This window comes from Tenrec ecaudatus, chromosome 4 (genome assembly GCF_050624435.1).
Source record: "Tenrec ecaudatus isolate mTenEca1 chromosome 4, mTenEca1.hap1, whole genome shotgun sequence".
Classification (NCBI taxonomy): domain Eukaryota; kingdom Metazoa; phylum Chordata; class Mammalia; order Afrosoricida; family Tenrecidae; genus Tenrec; species Tenrec ecaudatus.
Window position 1 is genome coordinate 177,467,906 of NC_134533.1, and position 16,965 is coordinate 177,484,870.

At 42.6% G+C, this 16,965-nt stretch overlaps 1 protein-coding gene across 4 annotated transcripts in view; it reads right to left on the bottom strand.

The window, feature by feature from the left end:
• CNOT10 (CCR4-NOT transcription complex subunit 10) overlaps positions 1-16,965 on the bottom strand; it is a 75,496-nt gene that overhangs the window by 14,822 nt on the left and 43,709 nt on the right. For 3 of the 4 annotated variants that reach the window (XM_075547099.1, XM_075547098.1, XM_075547101.1), the window contains exon 13: positions 16,479-16,559. In XM_075547099.1, coding sequence (XP_075403214.1) covers positions 16,479-16,559 — 81 coding nt within the window. The remainder of the gene's footprint in view (positions 1-16,478; positions 16,560-16,965) is intronic. The other variant, XM_075547100.1, reaches the window with a different exon arrangement.

Sequence of the window (16,965 nt, forward strand, 5' to 3'; positions counted from 1 at the left end):
CCAGAAGACCCAAAACAAAACAGAGAAAATATATTATTGAGAATGAGGGGGGTTGAAGCAGAGGCCCCAAACCCTTCTGTAGACAATAGGACATCCCCTCACAGGGATGAGTCAACCAGGGCGCAGTGTAGCACTGTTGAAACACAATATTCCTCTGGTTCTTTGAGGCTTCCTCACCTCCCACTATCATGATCCCAACCCTGCCTTTCAGTCTGGCTAGACCGGAACATGTATACTGGTACTGAAAAGAGCTCACAACACAGAATTCAGGTCATATAATCCCCCCCGGAACAGAAATGGAAGTAGTAATACTAGGAAGGTAGAGGAAAGGTGGAGGGAGAAGGGAAGGGGGAACAGATAGAAATTATCGACACATAACCCCCCCCCAATGAACAACAGAAAGGTGGGTGAAAGGACATAGTGGTTGGTGTAAGATAAGAAAACAATAGTAATTTATAATTTATTAAAGGGTCACGATGGGAGGGGAGAGGGGGAGAGGAGCCGATCCAAGGGCTCAAATAGAAAGCAAATGTTTTTGGGTGTTTTTTTAAAAAAGAAAGTACATGTTTAGTAAATGATGATGGCAACATATGTACAAATACGCTTGATTCAATTGATGTATGGGATGTTATAAGACCTGTAAGAACCCCCAATAAAATGAATGGGGGGAAAAAAGTGTTAAAGAGCAAATATGTTCCTTGGAGGATTGTGATAGTTAGGTTTTATGTTAACTTGGGTGGGCCACGATTCTCCCGTGACATGATCTAACACAGTGTGGTTGGTCAACTCCATGATGGGATCTTCTGTGAGGCAGCCCAGCAGTTGTGGGGAGAGGAGACCTTAATTAAGTCACAGCTTTGACACAATCAAAGGAAGTTTCACTCAAGGTGTGGCCTACTCAGTATAAATAGACAGTGTGGAGGCTAGTGGACTCCAGGAGCCATCAGTGGTCTGCTGATCCTGGGTTCATTCAGTTCAACAGGTCCACATCCAGTAGCCTGTGGTCTTCCTCTTTCTGTGTACCTGTCCCTGATACTACAAAAGCTAGGTGGTTTCTGTTACATCTGACCCAGGGATTTGAACTGGACTGAATTCACCGATTTCTATAATTGTGTGAGCCAATTCTTGATAGAGGTATTTTTTTCTATCTATAAACACATGTAAGGGTCACTGGTTTTGCTTCTCTAGAGAACCCAGCCTAACATAAGGATCCAGGTGCACCTCGTCCAAACCGTACTTTCCAGTCATCTCACGTGCACGAGAAAATTGGGCAATGAAATAAGGAAGACTGGAGAAGAATGGATGCATTTGAATTATGGTGTTGGTCTACGGCCATACCACCCTGAACGTGCCCGATCTCGTCTGAATTACGGTGTTGGTGAAGAATATTGGATATACTACAGATTGTCAGAGAGAGAGAGATACAAATCTGTCTTGGAGGAAACACAACTGAAATGTTCCTTCGAAGTGTTCCTGGAGAAGATCGTGCTTGTAAAACAGAGAGAGATCTTCAAGGAGACGGCTGATACAGGGGCTCAAATACAGGAAAGATTCTGAGAATGCCACAGGGTTGGAGAGTGTTTTGCTCAGGGGTACCAGAGCTCATTTTGAGTCAGAAGGGACTTGGCAGCTGCAGGTAACAACAACAACCGTAATGATGTCAGCGGACACTCATTCATTCAAGCACCATACTGGGTGTGTGCCATGTTTCTGAGAAAAACAAAACAAAGTAAAAAAACCCTTTGAAGGCCTGGGATTTCAGAGGTCTAAGAAGATCACAAGTTCAGAGCCTGCATGGATGATGATCACTAACTTTAATGCCCATTTCTATCTTTAACTTTCCCAAAGACCAGAACAATTTCTTACCATGCGCAAATATCCCCAAACCAGGCTCAATGCTGTGGAGTCTAGCATACAAAGTGGAACTGCCTCAGAGATTTCCAAGTCTTCACAGGAGAAAGACTCATTTTCTGCTGCAGAGTGGCTGGTGGATTCAAACAGCTGACCTTGTGGTGACCAGCCCCATGCGTGCACAACCAGCTGTACCACCAGAGCAATGTGATGGCCATCATTTTAAGTTGCTTTACATTGGCACTGACTGGATGGCAGTGGGTTTGAGAAAGTCAACAGAAGCAGAGTGCCACATCTTTCTCCTATAGAATAGCTGGTGGATTTGAACTACTGACTTTTTAAATGCTGACTGTTTAACCACTGCTACCAGGGCTCAGTTTTACCATGTACACAAAATGTTGAACAGGTACTCGCTAAAAACCATAGGTTCCAACTGTTTATCTGGACTTATCCAAGCTCGCAGATCCCCACTTTGCCTGACAGAAGGCCACCTGGAGGGAGCAGCAGCCTCTTTCTGGCCTCCCTCAGCTTGGGGCATCTTCCTGGATGGTCCAGGTCCCAGAGTCTAGGTCAAGGCCACCTTAGGCAGGCTTGCTGGGAAAAGCCTGCCCTGGCCTCTCCTGACAGTAGGTGGGCTATTACTGCTGCAGCCCACTGTCAAGCCCACTTTGGGTCCAGAAATCAGTCATGTGGTTTGCAGCAGAATTTTGTTCCCCAGGAAGCCCAATTTATAATTATGCATGAGAAGGCAAAAATCTGTTTCCTTCCAATTTTACCAGAAAGTACATCTAATCATGACAGGATAAACAATTTTAAAATAATAAAAATAATCTTTCTTGCCAATCAAGAAATACTTAAATTTGTGAATCCAAAAAACGTGAGAGGACCACAAGTGCCTGGCATTCTGGTCCAGAGTCAAAGGGGTTAATAAGCAGGGCTCACTCCTTGAATCCAGGCAGAAGTGTCTGCTGCTCCTTCTCCTAGTTGCTTACCTCCCCCAACGTCCCTCCCCTCCCCAATCCACTCATGCGCCTTTCTTCATAGAAAACAGCATGCCTCTCTGCGTATTCCTGGGGGTTGGCAACACTAGAAAAACACACGTAACAACTATTACAACCCCAGAGAAAGTCTTTCCTTTGGATGGTTGCTGCTTACAGGAGTGCCCCACTCCTCCACCACTACTTCACGAGTCACTGTGCAATCTGCTTGACCAGCCACTCAGTGGGTCTGACAGTTCATCAGACCGGAAGAGTGAAACTTCTAGGGAAGAGGCACCCAAGCTTCTCCCTGCTGTGGAGGGTCTGACAAGACCCCACACTGTCCCCTTCTCATGCTGGAGGAGCGTCAAGAATACCAAATGCTAATCTCTGGGAAAGGGGTAGTGGGTGGAAGAAAGGAAAGGAAGAAAAATTTAAAAAGGAAAAAAAGTACTTAAAATTGCTTAAAGTACTAAATGATGGCAACAAACTACGCAAGGCTGAAGTTTAAAATTTGTCAAAACAAACAACCCATGATTTACATTCATCTATACAAAATATCTGAACTAGTTTAACCTTTACTAAAAGAGACTAAAATGGGATAAAGCAAGTCAGATACCATTTGCCAAAGAAAAACATATTTGCAAAACAATCTCACAGAAAACATTACTTTGAAAAAAAAGTGAAGATGTACATATGGATTGTTATAAGAACTGTAAGAGCCCCCAAAGTGAAGATGTATGAACTGTTGCATGAGCTGTAAGAGCCCCCAACAAAATGATGTTTAAAAAAATGTGAAAACCTAATAATGTAATCTCTTTAAAATCATTTTATTAGGGGCTCATACAACTCTTATCACAATCCGTATATACATCAATTGTGTAAAGCACATTGGTACATTTGTTGCCATCATCATTTTCAAAACATTTGCTGTCCAATTAAGCCCCTGGTATTAGCTTATTTACCCCCCTCGCTCCCCGCATGAACCCTTGATAATTTATAAATTATTTTGTCTTATCTTACACTGTCTGACATCTCCCTTGACCTGCTTTTATGCTGTCCATCCCCTAAGGAGGTAATATGTAGATCCTTGTAATCAGTTTCCCCTCTCTACCCTACCCTTCTTCTACCCTCCCAATGTTGCCACTCTCACCACTGGTCCTAAAGGGATCATCCATCCTAGATTCCGTGTTTCCAGTTCCCATCTGTACCAGTGTACATCCTCTGGTCTAGCCAGATTTGTAAGGTAGAATTGGGATGACGATAGTGGGTGGGGAGGAAGCATTTAGGAACTAGAGGAAAGTTGTGTTTCAGAGTTGCTACACTACACTGACTGGCTCATCTCCTCCCCGAGACCCTTCTGTTAAGGGGATGTCCAGTTGCCTACAGATGGGCTTTGGGTCTCCACTCCACACTCCCCCTCATTCACAATGATATGAAATTTTGTTCTTTGATGCCTGATAACTGATCCCTTTGACAACTCATGATCATACAGGCTGGTGTGCTTCTTCCATGTGGGCTTTGTTGGTTCTGAGCTAGATGGCCGCTTGTTTACCTTCAAGTCTTTAAGACCCCAGACACTGTATCTTTTGATAGCCGGGCATCTTCAACTTTGTTCACCACATTTGGTTATGTACCCACTTGTCTTTAGCGATCGTGTAGGGAAGGTGAACATCATAGAATGCCAGTTTAATAGAACAAAGTATTCTTGCATTGAGGGAGTACTTGAGTGGAGGCCCAATGTCCATCAGCTACCTTAATACTAAACCTATACATATATGCACATAGATCTATTTCCACACCCTCATATATATTTACATTTGTACATGCCTGTATTTAGACCTCTATAACTGCCCTTTGCCTCTTAGCTCTTTCCTCTATTTCCTTTTACTTTCTTCTTGTCTCACTATCATGTTCAGCCTTCATTTGGGTTTTAGTAATTCCTCTTGATCACGCCCTACCAGGCCTCCTACACCCTCCTCACCACCGATTTGGATCACTCTTGTCCCCTTTTCCCTGGGTTTGTTAACACCACTTATTTTCCCACCTCCCCCTCTCCCATGTCCCCCCAGAACTGTCGGTCCCATTGTTTTCTCCTCCAGATTGTTCATCCAGCATATCTTATTTAGATAGACCTGCGGAGATAATAACATGGACAAAAACAAAACACAGTAAAACCAAGCAACAAAAGAAAAGAACAACAAGCTAATGACAAATAAAACAAAGTACAACAAGAAAAGCTTGTAGTTAGTTCAAGGGCTGTTTGTTGGCCTTTAGGAGTGTTTTCCATTCAAGTCTGTTGGGGTGCCAAACCCTGGTCCCAAAGTCTATTTTTGGTATTCCCTGGGGACTTTGTTGCTCTGTTCCCCTTGTTGTTCTGTTGCACCCCCTTAGTGTTTTGCCTCGGTGTGGTAGGATCAGATCGATCGGGTGGAATTCCCACACTGTGTCTCCAGTGTTGTCCCCTGCAGGGTTATGGGTCAGTGAGGGATGTCGTGTCTCATAGTGGGACTGACCATATGGTATTCTCTGTGGATTGGTTGCTGTGAGTGGGAACATTGTCCTCAAGGCTTGGTGGTCCAGGATGTGCTCCACTCTCTCTTCTTCCCCCTTCATTTGCTCCTATGTGCTCTGATCAGACATGTCTCTCTCCCGGAGCTGCCGATTCAGTGCTGTCTTCTGAAATAAATTCTTCTGCGGGGAGGGGCAGGTGTCCACGTAGTTGGGATTGGGGCTGGCCCCTCAGAATGTAATTTCTTTCAATAAACTCAATATGGCATTGTATTTTTAAAGTTAGAAAGAAGTCAGGGTGTTTCAATTTCTTAATCACAGTCTAAGAATTATTGCACTTGTCAGTGTTCAGCTCTCATTAAGGACTCCACGTGCGGGGTGAAGAGCTCTGAGATGCCTGTGTGAACCTGAAGCTTCTTTACCTTGCCTAAAACTCACTCGGATCACAAACCAGGCTGAGGTGTGAATTATTCCTCGTGAGAAGCCAAGGACTGAGGTATATCTCTCCCATGAGAGAGATCTAAAAGGAGTATCAGGAAAAAAAAAGTGTCTCACTTCTTAAAAGCTTGTTTTCAAACAAGCAGCCATCCAAGTCAGATGTCAACCAAGCCCCATGGAAGAAACACACTAAAATCCATGACCCAAGGATTATAAATTATATAATCGAAATCTGAAGGAGAGAATAGTATCAGGTTAAATTGTGAGATTCTGTGCAGAAGGCTACAGATGACAGTAGAAGCCCAAAACATTTGCAGGATCTACACGGGGAATAAACCTCTGGTGAGTTCCCTCTAACCATAATTGAGAGATGGGAATAACCCAGTAATCAGACAGAAAATATCAGAGAGATGACAATAGTACATTAAAAGATCTTGTACCATATATTAAGATTTAAAAATGGGTAGAAAATTTAAATGTAGGAAATAAAATATAAAAGATTTAGAAGAAAGCAGAATGGTAAAATCTTTAAGACTCTGGATATGTGAAAGGATTCTAAGGCACAGCACCTAAAGTACGAGAAAGGACAGGAAGAAATATATAAATTGCATCTCATTAAAGTGACAAACTTTGTGCTTCAAAGACACCATCATGAAAAGTGAAAAGACAACTCAGAGAACGGGAGAAGATTCTTACACACCGTATTATCTGCTAAGAGACTTGTATCCAGAATATAGAGAGGACTCATTCTGTCACTCAAGAATAAAAACAAAGGAACTCAATTTAAAAAAACGACAAAGGAATGGAGAATTATGAGAATTGACCGTGAATCAAATAATTGAAGACTGAAGTAAATGGAGTCTTATATTTATCTGTTTGAAAGAAGATGAAATGTAACATTCTGATTCTGCATGTCTCTGACCAATTATCATTATATCCTATAAAATAGTAGCATGGTTCTATTGATTTTATAATCACTGCAATCAAAACGGAAATGATGGAATATATATACACAGACAAAGGACACTAACAGCTATTTTTCCATGGAAGAGATACAAACGACTTAAGTACATCAGGGAAATGCAAATCAAAACCACAATCAGATGCTACTTTGCACTCACTGGCATGGCGAGAATCAAAAGGTCAGCTAATAACAAGTGTAGGCATGGATGTGGAAAAATTAGGGCTCACATATTGCTAATAGGAATGTAAAAATGTATGCGAGCTTTGGGGAATGGCGGAAGAATTTCTTCTAACAGTTTAGCACAGTTATATGGCCTCCAGTGATTCCATCCCTAGGCAAACAGCCAAGAGAAACGAACACCAACTTTTACATGAATGTTTAAAAGCAGCGTTATTCATGATAGCCCAAGCTCAGGAACAGCCCAAATGCCCACCAACAAATGAATGGATAAACACACCCTGGTGGCGTAGTGGTTAAGAGTTGGGCTACTACACACGAAGTCAGTGGTTCGAAACCATCACCGTTTTGAGGGAGAAAGTCCAGGCTCTCTAGTCTCAAAAAGAGTTACAGTCTCCAAAAACTACAGAGGCAGTTCTGCCCTGTCCTGTTGGGTTGCTCTGAGTCACAATCATTTCAATGGCAGAGAGTGAGTGCTGTATCATACAATGGAATATTATTCAGCAACGAAAAGGTAAAATATTACTGAAACATGCTACAACTTAGACAAACCTTGATAACGTTATACGAAAGTCAAAGGTGCTCGGACCATGTGAAAGTCCAGAATAGGGATAGCTAGAGAGACAAGTAGTAGTAGTTGGGGATGGGTGGGGGACGTACACACTAGGAGAATGACACCCAAAAGGGAGTTTATTTTTGAGATAACTGTATCTCAATAAAATTGCTCAGGGGGAAAATAACCCAGTAGACTGTGTTTAACTTTATTTTTAAACACATGTCTGATCTCAAATGCTGCTGTTCATTGCTTTCAATTGTAACGCAGAACAAGCTCCAGAAGCAGACTGCCAGGTCTGTGGTCCAAGGTGCCCCTGGTTGGGCTCAAACTACGAACCTTCTGGCAAGGAGTCCAGTGAATAAGCATTTATGCAACCCAGAAACTCTTAAAAAAATAGCACACCTTTAAAATACAACCAAACATTATCTAAGGATTCATCTTGTAAGTGGATATGGCCAACGTTGTTCACACTAATTTCAAGGCCTAAACGGCAACGGTGCACATACTCATCACTGCCATCACCCAGGTTTCCTTTCACTTAATGCCCCCTCCTTCCTCCCTATAAATGGTTTTGTGTGTGTTTCAACTGCATAGAAGTAAGCTATACCATATGTGCCTTATACTAAGTCAGAAACCCAAACAGAGATTCGGCCATGCTTATTTGTGTCTCAGCAATTTGTTTCTTTTTATAGCTGAGCAGAGCATCTCAAAGGAGCTTTGATGGCGCAGTACTTAAAGCACAAGGCTGCTAACCGACAGGTGTATGGTTTGAACTCACTAGCATTTCTGTGAGATATTGCGGCCTGTGTCCATGAAGTATATGTGACCTTGGAAACACTATGGCGCAATGGTTCTACATGGTCCCTATAGGGTCATTATGAGGTCTAACTGATTTGATTATAGTAAAAAATCCCAGGCACTGAAAATTTTGTAACATATAGCTGTACTCTGCTACACATGGGGCCGCCATGAAACAGAGCCAACCAGTACACCTTTACAACTGGTTACGCTTCCAAGACACAGGCAGTCTACAAGTAGTGATGTGTTTACCTAATGATGGATACCTGGGCTGCTTCAGGGTTTTGGCCACCATGAATAAAACGGCTAGGAAATTCTTGGGTGCTCAAGTTTTCATTTCAGCAGCAGAGCCACCTTAAAATTGCAAACCCATCGCATCTATTGAATTCAAGGCTACAGAGTATGTCCCCACTTGCCCTGTCCCCAACTGAATGAGACTCATGGCTTTGCACAGTTTTGAGTGGCTCAGCACTAGACCATATTCTAACACTGTATATAAATATATATATGCATACACACACACAATATTCTCCACCCCTCCAATTCACATTCATACCTCTAAATTCATTGAGTTGTACAATTACGGTACTGAAAAGATTTCTGAGATGTTTTCCTGATTGGAGGATAATTTTTTCTTTGTTACCATTGTGGGGGAAAAAAAACTTTCGAAAGCTTCCTGTATTTTGATATAAAATTGGACAACTGACATCAGCCTCTGGAAACATACCCACAACTTAGTTAAAATTAATATTTTTAAAAAATCCATCATTTGTGTAAAGAACAGAAAGACTCGAGGCTGTGAATCCGTACTGCCAACAGCAGCCATTACGATAGTCATGATAATTTACTGCTTATTAGTTATGCTGGAGATAGGAAGTAGGGGCTCTGCATTGGTGTCTTGGGTATTAAAAGGTCAAGTATAATAATAGTCTACGGAAACAAAACTATTCACTAGTCACACACATTTCCAATCACACAAAGCAGCTCCGGTCAGAAACAGATGATGAGTCCAGCAGTCCCCAATGGTAACAGAGCCACTGTGCTCCCCCAGCCTCCAACCAGCGAGGACCGTCGGCTCCCGCCACAGAACCGGCCTTTAAGACAACTGCTTGGAAAGCTTTACAGCTTTGAAAACCGAGACAACTCAACTTTTATGACTTCTTCTCTGCTCCATTTGTCTCCACAACACCACTACTACTGTCTGAAGTAGTTCTTTTTCTAAATCTATCCTAAGGCTCCTTCCATCTTCTTCCACTTCCTTTGTCCCATTTGGTCCACAAGAAGAACCCATCTTTGCCTCATTTTATGATGATAGAATTCCTCACGGATACTTCCTGCTCCTTTCCACAAAATAGGGAAGTACTTTCATTTTCTCGGACAATCAGCAGTCCTCCTGGAATGCAGGAAAAGTAGAGTTGTGCCATGAAAGGAACGGAATTCTTTGACACGTATCCCTCTCCTCTGAAGTCATTCACAGAAAGTGAAACCGACCCACACGGCTCTGCAGCTGTCCAGCCACACGGAACACTACACTTGTGAAGTTGCATGGTTAAATAGAGCAATCCTAAGATTAGTGCTCATTCAAACAAATTTTTTAAAAAAAAATTAATGAAGTCTGAAACGTGTTTCAAATACATTCTTTGTTAAGAACCCCCAATCCAGTGCCATATCGACCCTATATAAGGTTTCCCAGACTGGGCATCTTTATGGGAGCAGACAGTCTCGTCTTTCTCCTGTGGAGTGGCTGATGGTTTGAACTGCTGATCATGCAGTTAGCAGGCCAATGCCTAGTCCACATGCTTTGTAAAAGACACTCCTTAAAATTGTGCACAAACCAAAAAGGATAAAGAGCGAGCGAGGAACTAGATCCCATTCTAGCACACCAAGTCCTGAAGCTGATGTGATGATGTCCCTGCACGGAGCTGATAAGCAGTGAGAGGACTATAGGGTAAACAACAGTTCGAGACATGATGTCCCCTGGGTGGAACATACTGTGACACAAGACAAGATTGGGATCCATGGCCAGACCGGTCTGACCACTCCTGCAGTGAGGCAAATGAAGAAGGGAGCATAACAGATCAGTCACAGGAGCAACGCAACGCCACAAAGCCCTCAAAATAGACATTCAGACAAAGAGGGGCAGTTCTGGAACCACCCAGAACTAGTGTGGAGATAGTCTTAAAGGTCAGAGGACAGACCTAGAATTACATATGTTTTGGGGGTTTTATTTTGGCTACTTTTTTCCTTTCTTCTTTCCCCTTCTTCTTTCTCTCTCTGCACCCACCCGCCATTTTTATTCAATCTTTTGTTTTCTTTTTGGTTTGTCTCTGTTATTGTGATTTTGCCTACCTATGTAAGATAGGCATGGGACACAAATCCGAGGAGAAAGCAACGTTGGTCCTGGAGGGACCTGGGGGTCGGAAGAGGCAGGGGGAAGAGTGGTGAGCAAACAATGACATAGACAGGGGAACAACTGGGGAATTAAAAACAACAATGAGGACATAGAGCTTCCACTGGTATTGGAGCAACAGAAATCAAGCTGAGAGGAATTATTAAGAAGCAGAAGGGCAGGAGGAAGTTAAAAGATAACAGAGGAAAGATGTAGGAAACAAAGCTATGGATAGAGATATAAACATAGGGGTACATTTATGTAAAAAAATTAATTCATAAAAATAGAGGTACTGGCCTATGTACGTATATTTATAAGGCAATATATTGAGGAAAGTGGACGGACTTTGGGCCTCAGCTCAAGCCATCTCTCAATGCAAGAACACTTTATTCTAATAACCTGGCATTCTGTGATGCTCACCCTCCTGACAAGATCCCTGAAGAAAAAATGGGTGCAGAAAGCTGATGGTGCCTGGTTATAAAAAAAAAAAAAAAAAGCATCTGGAGTCTTAAAGGCTTGAAGTTAAACAAGCGGTCATCTAGCTGAGAAGCAACAAGTCCACATGGAAGAAGCACAACAGCCTGTGTGATCACAAGGTGTCAACAGAATCAGGTAACAGGCACCAGAAGCAGAGGCCCAAAACCCATCTATAGACAATAGGGCATCCCCTCACAGAAGGGTCACAAGGAAGGGATGAGTCAACCAGGGCGCAGTGTACCAATGTTGAAACACAATATTCCTCTGGTTCTCTGAGGCTTCCTCACCTCCCACTATCATGATCCCAACCCTGCCTTTCAGTTCTGGTTAGATCAGATCATGTACACTGGTACAGATAAGAGATTACAACACACAGAATTCAGATCAGATAAACCCCTCAGGAACAGAAAAGGAAGTTGCGATACAGGAAGGGTAGGTGAAAGCTGAGAGAAGAAGAGAAAGGGGGAACTGATTGCTCTGATCAATGTATAATCCCAGCCCCCAACCCCAACCCCCAGGGGGATGAACAACAGAAACATGGGTGAAGGAAGACAGCGGTTGGTGTAAGATATGAAAACAACAATCAAAACAAAACAATAATGATTTACAATTCAGCAAGGGGTTATGAAAGTGGGAAGGGGGGTGGTGGGAGGGAAAAAAGAGGAGCTGATACCAAGGGCTCAAATAAAAAGTAAATGTTTAGAAAATGATGATGGCAACATGTACAAATATGCTTGATACAATTGATTTATGGAGTGCTATAAAACTTGTAAGGGCCCCCAATAAAATGATTTAAATAAGAAATAAGGAACCGATTACAAGGATCTATATATAACCTCCTCCCTGGGGGATGGGAAAGAGAAAAGGGAGATGCCGGGCAGTGAAGATATGATGAAATAATAATTTATAAATTATCAAGGGTTCATGAGGAAGGGGGGAGCAGCGAGGGTGGGGAGAGAAAAATGAGGAACTGACTCCAGGAGCCCAAGTGGAAAGCTAGAGTTCTGAGAATGATGAGGGCAACGAATGTATAAGTGTGCTTTACACAATTGATGTATGTGTGGATTGTGATGAGAGTTGTATGAGCCCCAATAAAATGATAATAAATAAAAAAATAAAAATAAGTAAGAAAATGTGTACAATGTTGTAAAAGATGTTGAACTGACAAGTGTTATCTATATTTCTATAATATAAAATGCATATAATGATGTTAATGCAGATTTGTAAGAGAAAAATCTTAAAACTCTTTATGACCAAATATATAGGAATTCTAAGTATGTTATAGACATTTATGTGAGTTGGGCTTCTAACTGTAGAGGCTGGCAGTTCGAAACCACCAGCTGCTCCTAGGGAGGAAGATGAGGCTTTCTACTGCTGTGAAGAGTCATAGTCTCAGAAACCCACAGGGCTGGGTCTACCCAGTTCTATAAGGGCGCTATGGCAGTGAGTTTGATTTGGGTATATCCAAATAATGCGATTTAATACACTTATTAATTGAGCTAAACAATTGTCTGTTTTTTGTATTTCCCCCCAAAACTGTTGTCTGTTTTAAAGACAAGTAGGAAGTTTTGATTAAAGGTTGAAAAATGATGATTTTGTGTATGCAAGAAGTTTCTCCAGTCTCAATGGGTTTAGCAAGTTCAAAAACGTGAAATTCTGCCGCACATTCTCTGCCTTTTGAGTGAGATTTAGCTATTAAGACTTTGATCCCCCAATCCCAAGTATGTGGACAGCTGCTCCTCCCCCCAGAATAATTCACTTCAGAGGACAACCTTGAAGCTACAGGTCAGGGAGAGGGACAAGTTTGATCAGAGCACACAGGAGCAAATGAAGGGGGAGGAAGAGAGAGTGGACCACATGCTGGCCCACCAAACCTTGAGGAAGATATTCCCACTCAGAGCACCCAATCCACAGAGAAGACCATATGGCTGGCCCTACTGACCCATAGCCCTGCAGGGGACAACACTGGAGACATAGTGTGGGAACTGTGCCCGATCTGAGCCCACCACACTGAGGAATAACACTAATGGGTATGCAACAGAAATGCAAAGGGAACAGAGCAAGGAAGTCCCAAGGGAATATCAAAAATAGACTTTGGGGCCAGGGTGTGACATCCCATCAGACTTTGAACTATTTTTTGTGTGTCATTGGTTTTTGTTGTTTCTATTGTTGCTTTGTTTTGCTGTCTTGATTTTGTGCATATTATTATCTCTGCAGGTCTATCTAGATAAGATAGGTGGGATGAACAATCTGGAGAAAACAACAGAACCAAAGATCCTGGGGGCATATGAGAGAGGGTCAGGTGGGGGAAAGGAAGTGGGGTTAACAAACCCAGGGACAAGGGACATCAAGTGATCCAAAATCAGTGGCGAGGAGTGTGTAGGAGGCCTAGTAGGGCTTGATCAAGGATAATGTAACTGAGAGGAATTACTGAAACCCAAATGAAGGCTGAGCATGATAGTGGGACAAGAGGAAACTAAAAGGAAATAGAGGCAAAGGGTGTTTATAGAGATCTAAATACAGGCAAGTACATATGTAAATATATTTATATATGATATTGGAAAAATAGATCTATGTGCATATTTATCGATTTAGTATTAAGGTGCCAGATGGAGAATGGGTCTCCATTCAAGCACTCCCTCAATGTAAGAACACTTTGTTCTATTAAACTGGCATTCCATGATGCTCACCTTCCCGACACGAGATTGCTGAAGACAAACCAGGCGCATAAGCAAATGTGGTGAAGAAAGCTGATGCTGCCCAGCTATCAAAAGATATAGTATGTGGGGTCTTAAAGGCTTGAAAATAAACAAGTGGCCATGTAGCTGAGAAGCAACAAAGCCCACAAGGAAGAAGCACACCAGCCTGTGTGATCACGAGGTGTCCAAGGGATCAGGTATCAGGCACCAAAGAACAAAACAATCATATCATTGTGAATGAGGGGGAGTGCAGAATGGAGACCCAAAGCCCATCTGTAAGCAACTGGATATCCACTTACAGAAGGGTCGTGGGAGGTGACAAGCCAGTCAAGGTTCAGTATAGTAGTGATGAAACATACAACTTCCTTCTAGTTCTTGAATGCTTTCTCCCCACTACTATCATGATCCCAATTCTACCTTACAGATTTGGCTAGACCAGAGGATGTACACTGGTACAGATAGGAACTGGAAACAGGGAATGCAGGACAGATGAACCCTTCTGGACCCGTGGTAAGAGTGGGGATATCGGCAGGGTGGAGTGAAGGTGGTGTAGAAACAGGGAACTGATCACAAGGATTTACATATAACCTCCTCCCTGAGGGACCGACAACAGAAAAGAGGGTGAAGGGAGATGCCGGACAGCGTTAAGACATCAAAAAATAATACTAATGTATAAGTTATGAAGGGTTTGTGAGGGAGGATGAGGGAGGGAGGGGAAAAATGAGGAGCTGATACCAAGGGCTCAAGTAGAAAGCAAATGTTTTGAGAATGATGATGGCAACAAATGTACAATGTGCTTGACACAATGGACATAAGGATAGATTGTGATAATAGTTGTCTGAGCAAGCCCCCAATAAAATGATTTAAAAAAAAAAAGAACTGAGAGCGGAGGAAGAAGATGTGGTTGAAGTTTATCAGGCACATATGGGAGTGGTGGCAGGGTCATTCAACAGTTTAGATATTCTTTAAAATTTTTTTCTTTTTCCTTAATCCTTTTTTATTTTAACAACTAGTTCTTTTGTAATGTTGTTTTTGAAACGGAATTGCAAACGGGTGCCTCTCTTGCAAACATCTGGAGTTTCAGATCCCAGTGCTCATGGTGCATTAGCACTGCTCTCATTGTGCTGACCTTTGGTGATCAAGCCTCAGTCCCTTCACAATGTCCTCTTCTTAAAAATTACATGTGTGCCACAATGGACTACTACGCATCACTAAAAAGCAGTGATGAACATATGAGGCACATAGCGGCATGGGAAGAACTGGAGGAAATCATGCTAAGCGAAGTAAATCAGGCACAAAAGGTCAAGTACAACATGAGCCCGCTGAGGTAAGTATTAAAAAAATAAATAAATAAAATGCAAAAGGGGCATAGGGAAAAAGCTACTGTATACAAACATTTTTGGGGTGAAAACTGTGTAGTCTGGTAGAGACCAGATCAAAACCAGGGATGCACATGGTAGACAACAGTGGAGGAGGTGGGGAAAGGAAGTAAAAAAAGGATGAATATAAGGAAGAAAAGGGGAGTGGAGTCATGGGGCACAAACCCACCCAAGGGGAGGGTATTGTTCATATCTCCACAGGGAAAGAGGGACCAGACTTCAACCCAGTGCCGCAAGGTGTGAACGCAATATCCCGGCGTGGAGTAGGGAACCAGTGGAGAGGTCTGGGAGGCTGGCCCCAGCACCATAAATTAAGTGGATTCCTGCCCCTCTCCCAAGAAGAATTTGTTTCAAAGGACGACACTGATTCTGCAGCTCCAGGAGAGGGACCTATCTGATCAGAGCACACGGGAGCAGATGAAGGGGGAGGAGGAGAGAGTGAAGCACAGCCTGGCCCACCAGGCCGTGAGGATGATGTTCCTGAGTAGAGCAGCCATTCCACAGAGAGGACAACATGGCTGGCCCCACTATGAGACATGATGCCCCTCAGTGACTCAGGGTGATACAGGGGACAGCACCGGAGAAACAGTGTGGGAATTGCACCTGACCTGATCCCACCACACCGAGGCAAAGCACTGGGGGAGTGCAGCGGAACAGCAAGGGAATGGAGTGGCAAGGTCCCCAGGGAATGCTGAAAGTGGACTTTGGGGCCAGGGCGTGGTGCCCCAACAGACTGGACTGGAAAACACTCCTAAAGGTCAACAAATGATCCTTGAACTAACTACAGGCTTTTCTTTCTTGTTGTGTTGTGTTTTGTTCTTTGTCAGTGGTTTTTTGTTGTTTTATTGTATACTGTTGCTTTGTTTTCCTCTGTCTTCTTTTTGTGCATGTTATTATCTCCACAGGTCTGTCTAAATAAGACAGGCTGGATGAACTATCTGGAGGAAAAACAACAGGACCGACAGTTCCAGGGGGACTTGATAGGGGTTGGTCGGGGGGGAAGGAAGTGGTGTTAACAAACACAGGGACAAGGGAACAACATGGGATCCAAATTGGTGGTGAGGGGGGGAGTGGCAGGCCTAGTGGGGAATGATCAAGGGTAAGGTTGTGTAGAGAAGAGGTATAGCTGTAGCCCAGGTGGGGACGGAGCATGGTAGTGGGGCAGGAGGAAAGTCAAGGGAGATGGAGGAAAGAGCTAGGAGTCAAAGGGCATGTGCTCATTTTAGTAGATGCAGTGTTAATTGTGCTTAAATAATACTTACTTCAAGTTTTCTAGTTCCTGTTTTCTCAATGGAGAAGAAGGTGGAGCTGGAATAAATTTATCTCCGTCATGGCTTTTACTGCTGAAATAAATATTTTCTTAATTATGAAGAGAAACAAATAATTAAATATACAAGTTTATATCCCTATGACCACTTCCATGGAATTTTTTTATGATAAAACTACTGAAGAGTCAAGATTTTTAAAATGCCTGGTACCTTTTCTGTTGTAATCAATATGAAGACTTAAGTTAAAGGTATCACGTATAAAAAGCAGGATTTCTTGTATATAATAGTGTTTGTTGTATTACTATAAGGTAAACATGCCCAGTATCTTATAAATCATTAGACAATTATACTATAAGATTCAAAACACATATACAGTATCTGAGAGGTTAGTGGTAATACAGTAAGAGGATGCAAAGAACAGCAAGAAGTGAGAACTTTCTAGATTTAAGTATTTGATTCAAAGTTTAAAAAAACAAAGCTC